Source organism: Mauremys reevesii, linkage group 7, assembly GCF_016161935.1.
Source record: "Mauremys reevesii isolate NIE-2019 linkage group 7, ASM1616193v1, whole genome shotgun sequence".
NCBI lineage: Eukaryota > Metazoa > Chordata > Testudines > Geoemydidae > Mauremys > Mauremys reevesii.
The window spans coordinates 82,925,054-82,939,451 of NC_052629.1; the positions used below are offsets into that span (position 1 = coordinate 82,925,054).

General features: G+C 44.6%; 1 protein-coding gene across 3 annotated transcripts in view; it reads left to right on the top strand.

Moving 5' to 3' along the window:
* The first annotated feature begins 1,656 nt into the window (after positions 1–1,656).
* STAB1 (stabilin 1) overlaps positions 1,657–14,398 on the top strand; it is a 106,843-nt gene continuing 94,101 nt past the window's right edge. For 2 of the 3 annotated variants that reach the window (XR_005582999.1, XM_039482225.1), the window contains exons 1-8: positions 1,657–1,734; positions 2,916–3,076; positions 5,920–6,056; positions 8,558–8,673; positions 10,413–10,498; positions 12,158–12,227; positions 13,625–13,720; positions 14,275–14,391. Coding sequence is in view for 2 of the 3 variants with exons in the window: in XM_039482225.1 (XP_039338159.1) it covers positions 2,996–3,076; positions 5,920–6,056; positions 8,558–8,673; positions 10,413–10,498; positions 12,158–12,227; positions 13,625–13,720; positions 14,275–14,391 (703 nt within the window). In the remaining variant the exon portion in view is untranslated. Of the gene's footprint in view, positions 1,735–2,821; positions 3,077–5,919; positions 6,057–8,557; positions 8,674–10,412; positions 10,499–12,157; positions 12,228–13,624; positions 13,721–14,274; positions 14,392–14,398 lie in introns of those variants that run through there. The other variant, XM_039482226.1, reaches the window with a different exon arrangement.

Sequence of the window (14,398 nt, forward strand, 5' to 3'; positions counted from 1 at the left end):
ATTCTCACAACACTGGTAGCAGGTTAGTCTTAACCACACCACAGTTCCAACAATTGCATTGTACTGAATTCCTGCTTTGGCCATGTGTAATGTAGCCATTTGCTGAGTAAGCCTAAATCTCAAATCAGAGGCAGACAGAAGAACGTTGCTGTCCAACTATTGTGCAGTTTGAATATGTACATTTTCATTCCACACTGCCTTGATTTGTTTATAATGAGTGACTTCCTCATTCTTTATAACTCTGACCAGCTTTAATAATTTGTGCTGGATTTTTGAATGATCACTTGTGCGGTCAAACTTTTTTGTGATTTTTTTTAAATATGCTGTGAATAAATTCAGCTATACGTAATGGGGATTATAAATAGAGAGCATTGGACTTGTTCCTGCAAACCTTACTCTCACAGAGAATTATTAATGATAAGGAGAAGTCTATGCACATGACTAAAGACTAATAACATGACTTGGGGTACATAGATTTAGACCTTTGATTTCTTGACTGGCATATTGCAGTAGTGTGGTGGTAAACAGAGCCCATGTATTTTAGCAGATAACGTATTTTATATATTGCAACTACCCTACCTATTCTATTGCTCTGATCTACAGCCTACCCAAAGGAGTCATCAGTGGTGAGCTTAGGATATTGTTGCTGTGGGTAGCTGGGCTGTTTCCACAGCAAAGTGAGGCACTTGTCTCTCTATCAAGGGGAGGGTTTTCACAAAGGGGAGGGTAGACAAATCAGGAAGTCTTTCAGTTGGGAGATGCAGGAGGGTCAATAGGTTGGGGCCTGCCTGGGACGATGCTCATAATGGGAGGCATTGTTTTTCATGAGGAAAGAGAGGTGAGGGAAGCTTTCCCAGCTGGGAAGCTCTTTAGGTTGCTGGTGCTTTTCACTACGGAAGCCAAGGGAAAATTTGCCATTGAGAAGGTGGCTGGATTAGGGTGGGTATGGTGCCGGAGAGATGATGGCTGAAGTGGAGCGGGCCTGGGAGTACTTGATGCTTGGAAAAGGGAAGATCAGATGTATGACCTTCCCTTTCCCCTCTCTTGAATATCAGTTTGTCTTCTCCCCTCACTCTATCCCAACACAACCCTTTTGAACACCAAGCCCTGTGGTGACTGTGCTGGCACCTGACGCCACTCCGCTGATCTGTACTTCACTCTGGTATGGACCAGGGGCTGGGTCTATCCAGGTGTGCTCCATAGTGATATGCTGCCTGCATAGCCCTTTTCCCAGGATTGCAGTTGCATCAGAATGCCTCATAGGGACAAATGGGCTGAATCGTCTGATCAAGCTGGAAGTGAGTTGCGGGCAGGGGCGGCTCTAGGCACCAGCAAACCAAGCTGTTGCCTAGGGCGGCCAAATCTAGGGGCGGCAGGGCTGGGGGGGGGACCTGCCGCAGTCATGCGCCGAGGTCCACCACCGGCGGAGCCGACGACGCGCGCGCCAGCCGCACTGCGGAGGGGGCGAGGGGGGCTGCCCCTGCTGCGCTGCAGGCATGGCCAGCGCGCGCGCCAGCCGCGCGGCCGAGCCCGCGAGCCGAACCGCGCCCCGCGCCCGCGCGCGCCCGCCGCGACGCTGTTCCCGCTGCCTGGGGCAGCCCTGGTTGCGGGGCTGGGACTTTTTATACAGGCCTTGTTTGCTTCCTGTTGCTGTGAGATATATAGCACCGCTGTTCGTCAGCCTGTATCTCTCTGTTAGATGGGAGAAGAGGTAGACTACAATTAACAGCATTAGTAAGTATAGTACCTATTATTTTCTTGTTATGTTTTTATGTACTTTGTTGATGGGAATGTGTATGCCAAGTACTGTGTATTAATACATGCTGTGTGTGTGTGTGTGTGTGTGTGTATATATATATATATATGCAAAGTGCTATATAAGTATTAAGAATTAATTCACTCTGTGTTCATCTAGATATATGCACAAATTCTAAAAATGACTGATTTGCTTATACACACATTTGAAATGGCTAAATAAACCTATTAATATACTTAGTCACTGTAATCATGGTCTAATAGTATTTACAGCTAAGTGCTGTTTGGACAATTCCTTACACCACTAAATAAAGTGAATGCTATTGGCAACATTTGTAGATAAAGCGCCCATCAAACATGTTGTAAATCTTCTTAATTTTCTCTATTGCCACCAGCAAGAGATATTCAGTTACAAACTCAATGCAAGGACAAGCATGTCTCTTAAATTTAAGGGCTTGATTACTCCAAGTGTTGAAAAACATCCTCCCTGAATTACTTTAGCTACCAGTAACGTGTTTAGAAAATAATTTTGCTGTCACTCACAGAGAAGCTGGTATGCTAAATGTAACACTCTTCTTGTTGAGCAACTCATGCATTTTAAATAAACATCAAACCCCAACAAAGGGGCCAATTTTGCTTTATAGGCAATATTTGTTATCTTTAAGTACCATATAGACCATCTGCAAAGATTTGCCTATAGAACAAATAAATATCTGCTGCAACAGGCAATGGATGGATGGCGTTTTTTAGTTGGCTTGATTGTATTATGAAATGAAATTGATTTGCCATCCAGATTCTCCAGTATGTTTGTCTCTTGGGTTTGCCTCCAGTTAAAGATATAGTTAGCATATTTCATTCCAATCAGTTCAAAACTAAGGATTTCCTTCCATCTGTTTTGAACTGATATGTGGGAGGAAATCCGTAGATGTTCCTGTTTTCAGTAAACCTTCTACCCACAGGGGTGGGTGGGGGCGTGTGTGTGTGTGTGTGTGTGTGTGTTTAAAAAAAGGAGAGAGAGAGAAAAAAAGCTGTTGTTGACTCATGTTTGACGTTAAAAGTAACAATCACTTCTGTATACTTTGGAATAGGAGATCCAGAGTGGAAAGTGTTTTCTCCCTGTTTATGTTCAACCTCTGTTTTTTCTTGGATCTCATTCTTAGTAGGCGGTCTTATCTTACTGAAATTGCATCCTCTACATCAACCCCCCCCCCTTCAAGAAAAGGGTCCCATCTGTAAAAGCATGAAAATGCATCCTCCTGGGTTACTGTTTTCCTTCTTATCAGCATGGTTCATTTCCACAGTTGAAGGGCAGAGTCAGAAGGTAAGTTCACAAGTCTTTATTTCACAGTTAAATGATCGTAGGATAATTACTCATTTTTAGATGGCGGCTGCGTTACTGAAGGACACACACACACACACACAATTCAGTGTGAATTTAGTTATATGTTGAATGAGCTCTCTAATTAAGCTTTAAGACAATCTGCTACCTTTCCTCTGTATGTATGTAATATCTATAGTCTGTATTGTATATGTAAAATTAAGGATATGGAGTTTTGCTTGGATCTTAAGTAAACTTTGATTTATGCATTATCAGCACTAAATGCAAAGAGGATACAATAGCAGCATGAGGACTGTGGGCCCAATCCTCTAAGATGCTGAGCATCCTTGACTCCCACTTACTTCACTGGTGTCAGGGGGACTTTTCCCCTGTTAGGACTGAGCCCTAAAGTGCCTGTAGAATTTCCTCAGTGTTTTCTAAAAGAATTTCTAAACTCCAGCTGTTGAAAAGTTGGCTTGAAAACGGTTAAGGTTGACATTGTGCCCAATGTGAGATTTAAGTGATGAGCCTTCATGCTTCTCAGAGAGACTGAGAAGATACCCTGTTTAAAACCCAACAGAAGCAAAACCGAGTCTGGAATCCAATCACAAACCTGCCCAGGAGAGCTTGAGGAGGTAGCAGTAAACTACTGCATGCTGATCTGTACAGCAGTGTTTATTCATATCAGACAGTGCAGCTGTCTCAGTGAATGAACAAACAATGGCTTCTTCACTGTCAAATGATTGTCTGTCATTGCTCACAGGTTTTAAAAAATGGTAAGATTTTACAATAAACCTTTAATAACTTGCAATTGAAATCTCTAACCTCTACCCAAATAAATAAACAAATCCCTTCATTGCCTGCACACTGGTTTGTTGTAGAGCTTGTGGGTAAGTGCTAGATAGTGGACTTATTGATTAGTTATTGTAGAGTTGTATGTGAGTGCTATGTAGATGTGTAATTAGATCTATCTAGGTGAATACTCTACACTGTTCACCGTAGTATCTGAGCACCTTGATGCAACAGGCAAAAAATTGTTTGAAACCTGTTTCTTGGCAGTGTCCATATGAGTAATACGAAATGTTTTCCCTTAGACAGATTTTTGTTTTGGTTCATGCATCCAGTTCAGTTTTTACGTTTAGCAGCATTGTGAGGAATGTGCATATGGCTTTATTTAGACTGGTTTTCTCAGCTCTGTGGTGGTGATTAGCCATTTCAGTAGGATGGAAGGCATGTTAATTCATATTACAAAGTGTCTGCTGCCACTGCGTTTCTTGTCTTCTGCTGACAGAGGAATAAACTAGCCTATAAAATTAGAAGTTTCATGAGATGTAGGAATCTTGTTCTCTAGTGGCTGAGTTGTGGAAGGGCTGCCTTCTACCAAACAATAGAGAAGGGTTGGCAATGGAAAGAGAGACTTTAAGACTATAAGCAAAGGGAGCTAGGGATGGCCATCCATCTAAAAAGGCATGATTTAGGAGGAGGCAGAGCACTGAAAGGGCATTCAAATGCCCGAGCTTCAGGTGGCTCTTTTATTAAACAGATCAAAGGTAGGTGCAATGCAAAATTGGAGGGACTCTGTCTGGAAAGTGCAGTGAACAAGGAATCTAATGTGTATACTGTATTTCTGTCATGCTTTTCAAGGTGCCCTAGAAACATTAATGAATGAAACATTGCCACCTCACTTGTGAAGGAGGGGAAGTAGATGGGGAAACTAAGGAATAGAGAGCATAAGTAACTTGCTCAAGGCCACCCAGTGAAACAGTGTAAGAACTGGAACTCAGGCCTTCTGTCGTACAGTCCCAGGCTCAAGCCACTGCTGCTGCTTTATCATACCTTGTTTTCCATATACAGTCTATAAAGAACACTGTTACCCTGTTCACCATTCCACTGTGCACCACTCTGCCCTTTCTGTACAGACTGGGACCTTCCATATACACCCCCTGATGAGTCAGAGCTCCTGCCCCACAGATGCAGGCCATGAATTCCACTTCACCCATCCACTCTACCCATGCAAGCCTCAGACCTATTCTCCAAACCAGCCTAGGCCATCACTAGCAGGGCAGAGTCTCAGCAGGGTGGGTAGGATGGATTATAGTGTCATTTATTTTTGGGTGGGCTGTCAATAATTTGAACATGCCACAAAGGCCATGGATGAATCAGTCCTGTTCCTGACAGTACTTTGTGGAGACTTTTCTCAGGCCTGAATCAAGTTGAGCAAAACAGGAGTGCATTGTGTTCTAGTGGGCAGAGCACTGGACTGGGACTCTGAAAAACTGGGTTCAGTTCCTGGCCCTCCCATTGTCCTGCAGCATGGCCTTGGGTAAATTACTTCACACCTTTTCCCCCTTCCATCCTTTGTCTTGTCTATTTAGTTTGTAAGCTCTTTGCAGCAGTGCCTTGTGTTTGTGCACACCTAGCACAATGGGGCTCTGATTGTGGTGGGAGCCTCTATGTGCTGGAAAAGAGATCAATTATTTATAAAGAGAAGCAAAGTCAGCATCTGATCTCATCTTTGTTGCACAATAAGGAACGTTACCCACTGACATTTGTTACTCTAGTAAAAGAAAATAAGGTTAGAGTCAGGTCTTGGAGTCAGCCACCAGAATAGCTGTATTTGCACTGGTGCACCTTAACCCATATCCAAGCAGGAGTAAGCTGCTCCCAGTGTAAAGTCATGGTTTAGCCTGTCTGCATTTGTGGTTTGCACTAAAGTAGCTACACTGCCTGCTGGCCCACCTTGATGAAATTCCCAGTGTAAATCAGGGTCCTTAGGGTGGTGAGATAGTGGGGAAAGATGAGATCAGTGACTAAAGGTAACAATTTAATGCTTTATTTTTTTTAAGTTAAAATCCATGCATTGCAATGTCAAGACGATGTTCACCTTGGCTACACCTTGCACCTCCTGTGCTGTGGCCACCAAAGTGGTGTGTCCAAAAGGGTGGATAAAGATGACCCAAGCGCTAGGAGAGAGAGGCTGCAGGTAAGGCCCATCTCCCTGTTCAGTCTGCCATATCAGGCTTACAGGCCATTCTATAACTCTTTTGTATTTATTAAATATATAATCACATATAAGTCAGCATTTCAAGGCATGTTTTTTGCGGGCCAGGGAGAAGTTGCCTTGTATAAGAATAAAGGAAGAGAGATGTGGCTGGTTTCTACCATTGGATGGGGAGCAATATAATTCTGATTTAGGGTTAAAGAAGAGGCAGCTTGAAGTGCATAGTTCATGTATGTGTACTCATGGTCATGTGTATAGATATATAGATAAAAAGTATTTAATAGTGATATTTCTCTAGTGCAGTCATCTGAAGATCTCAGAGAACTGAACAGACATTAATTCCTTACACTTCATAACCCTGTGGAGCAAACTGTGGCCAAAATTTTCAGATTTGAGCACCCAGAGTTAAGCACCAAAACCCATATTTTAGGCACCTTTAATAAAAGTAGCCTGATTTTCAGAGGTAATGAGAATTCACAGCTCCACTTAGGGTAACCAGACGTCCCGATATTTAGGCGTTTGTCCCACGTCCCGACCGATCTTTGGTCAGGACGCAATTTGTCCTGATATTTTGCGGTACTCTTTTTTTTTTCCCCTCCACTGGCGACCTCCCCTCCATGTGTCCCGATATTTTCTTCCTCTCCTCTGGTCACCCTAGCTCCACCTGAGTTCAGACAGGAGTTGCAGGTACTAGTACCCCTAAAAATCAAGACACTTATTTAGGGGCCTAATTACAGTCTATGGCCCCAATCCTGCAGCTTGTTTCTTGTGAATGGATCCTTGTGAATCCCCATTGACTTCTGTGTGGTCACAGGGCCTGTACACACAGAACAAGTTGTGGGATTGGGATGTGAGGTACTTAACTCTAGGCACCCAAGATTAAAAATGTTAGTCTATGTGATTTGTCCAAAGTCACATATTGAATCAAGAACAGAACCAGTTATAGATCCAGGAGCCATTACTTCCCTTCTGCTGTTCTAGCAACCAAACCGAATTCAATGTCACTTTTGAATTTTTTAACCCTCTTATTTCCCTTTTGATGTACTGCTTGTTCCTGTATTTTCTGTGCTCATTCTGCTAAGTTGAACACATTTCTGTAGCTGAACTGTAATTGGAAAAAGGTGAAGGGAAAATGAATTTACCAAAAAGTTGTACAAAACCAAAACATTATAGATTATTATCTGCAAATCTGGTCAATAGTGAACTTTAGCAGTTAACATGGAGCTCTATTGTCCACTGTTTTCTGTGCCTTACTACTAGCTGGAAACATTTTAAAAATAGCCCCAGCCATTTTGCAGTTATTGCAGATGTATTTGGTGATCAGATTGGCACAATAGAAGCAGTAAAAGTGTGGAACAAGGCGCTTGAGTTGAGTCAATGAAGGAAGGTTAAGTTCTTGCCAAAGATAAATTTAAGGGAGTAATAATAATACAACTGGGCACTAATATTTTTAATGTTTCCTTTATAAATGATGATTATTAAGATTCCTGAGGCCCCAGTGAGATCAGTGCCCCCACTGTGCTAGGAGCTGTGTACATAAACAGTAAGAGACAGTTCCTGCTGTGAAGAGCTTATGCTCTAGTTATGGCAGCCAGAGTGACAAGTCAGAGGAAGGATATCAGACTGATTTTACAACTGAGGGAACATAATGGTTTGTCCGAGGTTGTACAGGAAGTCTGTGGCAGAATTGGGAACTGACCCCGAAATTCCCAAATCACCATCAAGTGCGTAATCACACGGCCATTCCTTCCTCTGTGAATTAGACAAAGGATTAGCACGACCATGCTGGAGATCAGCAGAGTGCATTGCTCTCTGGCTCTGACTCGGGAGCATCTTCCCCTGCCCTCACCTGCCCACAACATGACCCCTCTGGCAGAAGTGAGGCACGGAGCTGGTGTAAAGCCAGCCATGCCTGCTGTATATCTGCTTAGGCTTCTGACATGCTTCCCCCCTGCCCACCCCAGAGGCGGAATCCTCAGTTTCCTCTTTAGGGCCACTTTAAGGTCACTTTGAGCCCCGTTCAGCAGCACACTGTGACCTTAGTGGGGCTGGTGATCTGTCTCCATCTCCCACAAACCTTGACCTTGCCAGTGAATATTTCATTATTCCCATGGATCACAAATATGAGGGAGGCAGGGAGGGTCAGTCTTGTAGACAGCACAGTTCTTTCAGAGCTTTGAAGATGAAGACTAGGACTCAAAATCTGATCCAGTATTTGGAAGCTAATGAATTAATTGGAGCCTTGCATAATATAACCTCCTAAGCCTGGGTTGTGCTTGTGGTTCTATGCCCCAGGACAGTGTGTTGCACTCTTCATTCATATGGAGTGGTTTTCAAACAGTTGACTCCGTATGGATCAAAAAGCAGCTCAGAAATTTCCCGTCATTGTCCTGATCAGTCTGTTATCCAGTCCAATCTATACAGAATAGGTTGGGTCCCAAACTGTTTGTTACACTCACTGATCTTGGATTTTTCTGTTTAAGATACACAGTAAATCTTGGAGAAGACACCCTTTCCCTACTAGGATGCAGTCACATGTGTAAGAAGGAAATTGAGGAGAAAAAATGCTGCCCGGGATTCTGGGGTACTGAGTGCTATGGTAGGTTCTTCATGGGTCCTTCCAGCCATTGACAGGTCAAGGCAGTTCAAAGTGCTTCCCTAGAATTACCAGTCCTGCAGGTCAACTCCATGGGGAATGATTTGTTTTCAGGATTCTCTTTCATGTTTCCAAGACACTTAGACTGGATCCCAAGATTTCCAGTATCCATATAGGGAAGTTTGAAGGTCTTGGGAAGGGAACTTCTCCCCTGCACATGATTTGAGCCCTGTTTTGTTTTGACTTATGGCAAAACTCCCTTTTGAAGAAGGTACTCTTATTTAAAAAAAAAAGTTTTAAAAGAGAATTTTTCTTTAAGAAAGTTTCCAAGGAAAAAGAGAGATTTCCTTCAGTACCCCTATATACTCTGCAGCTCGTCGCCTCTACAGCCTCTATAACCACATGAAGTCTCAAGCCAGGAGTGAAAATAACCAATCTGAATCCTCAGTTATATTTCAGACCAAGCTATTTGAATCTGAAAATGTTTGACTCATTTCCTGTTGTTTTAACACTTGCTGGTTGTAGTGAGGCCAAGAAGTTAAATTACTAAGGCTATATCTACAATACAGCCTGTATCGGCATAACTTATGTCACGTAGGGGTGTGAATAAACCACCCCTGTGAGTGACATAAGTTACACTGACATAAACGCTCATGTGCACAGCCCTATGTCGGTGGGAGAAGCTCCTTCCATTCGTGTGCGTGTGGTTTTTTTTATGCTGACGGGAGAGCTGTCTCCCATCGTCATAGAGCATCTTCACCAGACGCACTGCAGTATTGGTACAGCTGTGCCACTGCAGCGTTGTACATATAGACATGGCCTAAGTTACATGAGGCAAATCCCACACTCTTGCCAGACCAGTTGAAAATAGAAAAGACTCCCCATTTCCAGAGAGGGTCTGAGGTGATGAGATTTTCTTCATAGAATATCAGGGTTGGAAGGGACCTCAGGAGGTCATCTAGTCCAACCCCCTGCTCAAAGCAGGACCAATCCCCAGACAGATTTTTGCCCTAGATCCCTAAACGGCCCCCTGGAGGATTGAACTCACAACCCTGGGTTTAGTAGTCCAATGCTAAAACCACTGAGCCTATCTAGCCTGCTTTCGGCCTTGGGTGGCTTGAATAAGCATCTAGACTCTGTCAGAGCACAGCTGACCCAAAAGGCCAAGCATAACATTTTCAAAAGCAGCCCCCTCCCATTTTGGAGGCAGCATCTGGAGACACCAGGCACCTGGTTTTCAGAGGTGCTGCCCACTCCAACTCCAGCTGAAGTCGGTGGGAGCTGCAGGCACTCCACACCTCTGAAAAGTAGGCCTGGGGCTGTCTCAAATTGAGCTTCCAACATGATTGGCCTTTCCTGAATATTTGGCAGAAAATCTATTCAGGTTTTCCCTGTTTCTAATGGAGCTAACAATAAAAGGCCTGATCCTGCAAAGATCTGAATGTCCTCAGCTCCCCTTGGCCTAAGTAAATTACAGCTCCTTAGACTCTTTTATAGCTCTTTGTCCTTAACAGAATGGATAATGTTTGTCATATATGACAACAGAAAAATAAAACCATTTGTGATCCAGTGGAGATAGGAACCCCCCCTTTGTTAACACAACTGAAGCCACCTAAAGGCAGACATTTCATTCCTTCTGAGTCCATTTGTTTGCTATAACAGTAATGGTTGTAGTAAACATGCATACGAGGACAGAGAAGTGCTGATTTTTGCTAATCTGTGGCCTGCCTCCTGTTTGCTAGAATGCCCTGGTGGACCTGAAAAGCCCTGCAGTGGCCATGGGACCTGTTTGGATGGTATAACTCGGAATGGAACCTGCACCTGTGAGGTCAGTACGGGATGTACTGTGAGGAAATGTCATGCCATGTGATGCATGTATTATAGGTCCAGGCCATGGCCCGCAGGGAAGGCATTAACCCTCTGGCTGGCGAAAGCATATAGTTGCTTTCTGTGAGTGTACAGATTTGTAGGGGAGCAGTGCTGGGCCAGCTGTGGAGGACTAATGAATTCCCCTTCACATGCTGTACAAGTAGTGTGACCAGATGTCCCGATTTTATAGGGACAGTCCTGATTTTGGGGTCTTTTTCTTATATAGGCTCCTATTACCCCCCACCTCCGTCCCGATTTTTCACATTTGCTGTCTGGTCACCCTATGTACAAGGCACGTGCTATGAGGAAGCAAGGGCTGTGAGAGTTTGGAAGAATCTCTAGGAAGAGATGGAGCTGACAAGTGTGGGGGGATTTTCCCCATTTCCTGAGTGAAATAAGCTGTGTCCTATAGTTTCCCTTGGGCTGAAAGAAGGTCTGGTGTGTTTGGACCTTAATGGGCAGGACTTTCTTCACGTTTACTTTCTCTCTTTGACAATAATGTTCACACCAAGGAGTTTAGGGTCCAGATCCTCAACAGTGTTTAGCTGCCTAACTCCCATCAAAACGCCTAAATAGCTTGGAGGATCTGGGTCTTATACTCCACCTAGATGGGCAGAATCTTTACTAGTTCTAGCTGGGCTGTCCACATCAAACCACCCCCAGGGCCCAGTCCACCCTGCAATGTGAGGGTCTGTGTACCTATTCTTCTGACAAACATCCTCCAGAAGGTGGAGGGTACAAGGGGCCTCTGTTTTGCTGTTACAGGGGCTCCTATGGATTCAGGTCAGTACTGCCCCTCATACAAGTCTCATGGGAACAAGCTGAAAGACACCCCTCCTACATGAGCTTAAATGTGCATCTGGTAGTTCACCTTAGAGAAGGCAATGAGGCAAAATTAAACACACAGCTCCCTGGCCTTATGAGGTCCTTCCTTGCTTCAGGTCTCACAGCTGAGACCTGCAGCTGCCTCGCAGTACCCATACATGCCTCAGTTGGTGCCTGAGAGCATAGGAAGGGTCTAATGCAGTCATAAAAGAATTCACCCAGACACTGTGAGGATTGTAGAATCACAACCCCATTGACTGACTGACGAGCCCTGTGAGCGAGACCATAAAAGGCTACAATTTGCAACATGTTCTCCAGATCAGCAGAAGAAGAGGCCAGATAAAAATCAAAACTGGGTTAAATGTATGTGGTTCAGCACAGCTGAGTCTGAAAGGAAACTGGGTATAGCAATAATTTAGGGCCTGGTACTCAGCCCTATGAAGTAAACAGAAAAAGTCCCATTGACGTGAATGAACTGCGGATCAAGCCCTCCGAGCGAGAGCATGAGAGAACTGGTACTTTTGTTTCTAGTCATAAGGACATTGTTTCTTCAATGTCTGCCATGATTGTTCTGCTGTTTGCTCACTGGTAAAATTACATCAAGTCTCCTTTCTACTGCAAGGGCTATTGGTAAGGCACTTGTAAGAGAAGGTTTCTATGTTGTATCACCGGAGCATGAACAGAAAATCAAAAGGGGAAGAGGAGAGACGTAACGACTTATTTATCACTTTGCAGCTTGAACTAAGTGACATCATAAGAAAATAATGACTGACCAAATTTTTTGCCCTTTTAGGGGAGGTATGGCGGCTTTGCCTGCCAAGATTGTCTGGATGAGAATCTGTTTGGCCCTGACTGTCAATCAGGTAAACTACAGCAATGAACAATCTAAATCAACTGCAAAGAGACGTCCCCATGTACCGCTAAATGAATGCAATGGACAAGGGTGGCACAGGAGGGCTGATCAGTGGAGAGGCGGGTGCTGCTGTCTGAAAATTATAACTGCAGCCTTTTTTCATCATTCTCCTCCTCTGGGATGAGGCTGTTTTGCATTTGCCTGACGGGGAGGATGCTGAAACTGTGGGATCAAGTGTGTAATGTGGGTCCAGCATTAGAATGTCTAAATCCCACTTCTGGGCACTGGAATCAGCACTGAGACTTGTTCAGCACTGGTGTTCCTCACCTACTCCTGAGCTCCCAGATGTAAATTTGGGCATCCTGCTAGGGTGCCCACATTGGAAAGTTAAGCCCACAGTTGGTGGCCTTAATCATTGGGAATAGGGTGAGCAGTTTGCCACACACTTGTAAGCTATATTCAATAAACAGAAAAATCATCACAGCCATCCCTTTTAGTATGGGTGTTCAGTCTCTCCCACCTGGGATCTCCAATCAGTCCCTTTTTACTCCTATTCCCTCTTTCCCACTGTCCTTTGCATCCATAACCCAAAACTCTCTGCAGTTTTTGGTTTAAAAACCAAAAAAAAACGAAAAACAAAACCACACATCTTCTACTGCTACCCCCCGTTCCCACCCACTGGCTTGGTTGCCTCCCACCCCGAAGCACGTCTCAGCTTCCCCCAGGTTGCCCTTCCCATGAAGCTAATAAATTTGATGTTGGCAGAGATCCCTGCACTGCTTCTCACACGTTGCATTTCATAGAGCCAGATTATGCCTGCCCCTCTTCCCCCACCCTTGCATTGGCGTAGGGGATAGCCAAGATCCTCAAGCTTGCATTCAAGCAGTGATAGCATCTTTAGTGACACTAACTGTCCCCTGGCCTCTCTTCTTCCATGCTAGCTGGTGGACTGCAGCAATCACTGGAGGAGGAGGGGACGGAGGGCTAACTGCATCTCTGAAAAGGTGGTGTGGATGCTGCATTTGAGCGGCATGTTCCATCCATGGGCATGTTCTGCCTGCCCCTGCACTCCCCAGACAGGGATTCAGTGCTCTTAGTCTCTGCACCCTCCACCTTTTGAGACTGGCTTGCAAAACCTCATTATGGCCCTGGCCTCTAAGAGTGAGAGGCTAAAGTACAGTTGCCTGTAGACTAAGGTGTCCAGATGGCCTGATATTGGGGGCTTTGTCCTATATCCTATTATCCCCCACATGCTGATTTTTCACAGTTGCTATCTGGTCACTTTACTGTAGATTTAAAAGCCTGGATTGGATTTATAAGTTTTCAGTGTGTTTAGTGGATGTATCCCAAGCACCCATGCTGTTCCCTGCAGCTTCCAGTGCGTGCTTGTGTGGGTTTCTCTTGCAGTGTGTGACTGTCAGCATGGAGTGTGCAACCATGGGATCTCTGGTGATGGAAGCTGTACCTGCCATGGAGGTTACACTGGCCCGAAGTGTGATGAAGGTAAATGTTGGCATTTCCCTCCCAAATAATTTAGAAATCATGAAGTGGGCTCAATATATGTGCCCCCAGAGGAGGAGCTGTTTAGACCTAGGAAAGGCTGGGAAGGAGGAGAAATAGTCTGAAAATGCAGAGGAAGGATGGGCTTGTGGCTAAGGAACTGGGTGAGGACTCAGGAGAGCAAGAATCAATCCCAGCTCTGCAACAGACTCCGCCTTTGATCATGGGCAAGTCGCACAGCCTTCTCTGGGCCTCAGTTCTCCATCTGTGCAATGGAGCTAATGCTTCCTTTCTTCTACTCTTTGTCTGCCTTATCTGTCTAGAGTGTAAACTCCTTGGCATAGGCAGTCTCCTTACTATTCACATGTGCTGTTCACTGTGCCTTGCACAATGGGGCCCCAATCTTGGTCTGGAGCCTCTGCATGCTACTGAAACCCAAATAATAATCATTTAAATTAGGAATCATTTAAATTATTTCTTGGCCTCCTCAGATAAGCTGTATTATCCAGAGGCATCCGCTGCACCTGAGGGAACCATCCCTTTGTTTTTGATTTCAGAACTTCCCCTTTGCAGAGGTGTACCCTGCGGGAACAATGCCCAGTGTGTGTTGATGAATGGGATGGCAATATGTGACTGCATGCCAGGCTATAAAAAGAGTGGGAGCATATGCCAAGGTGAGAC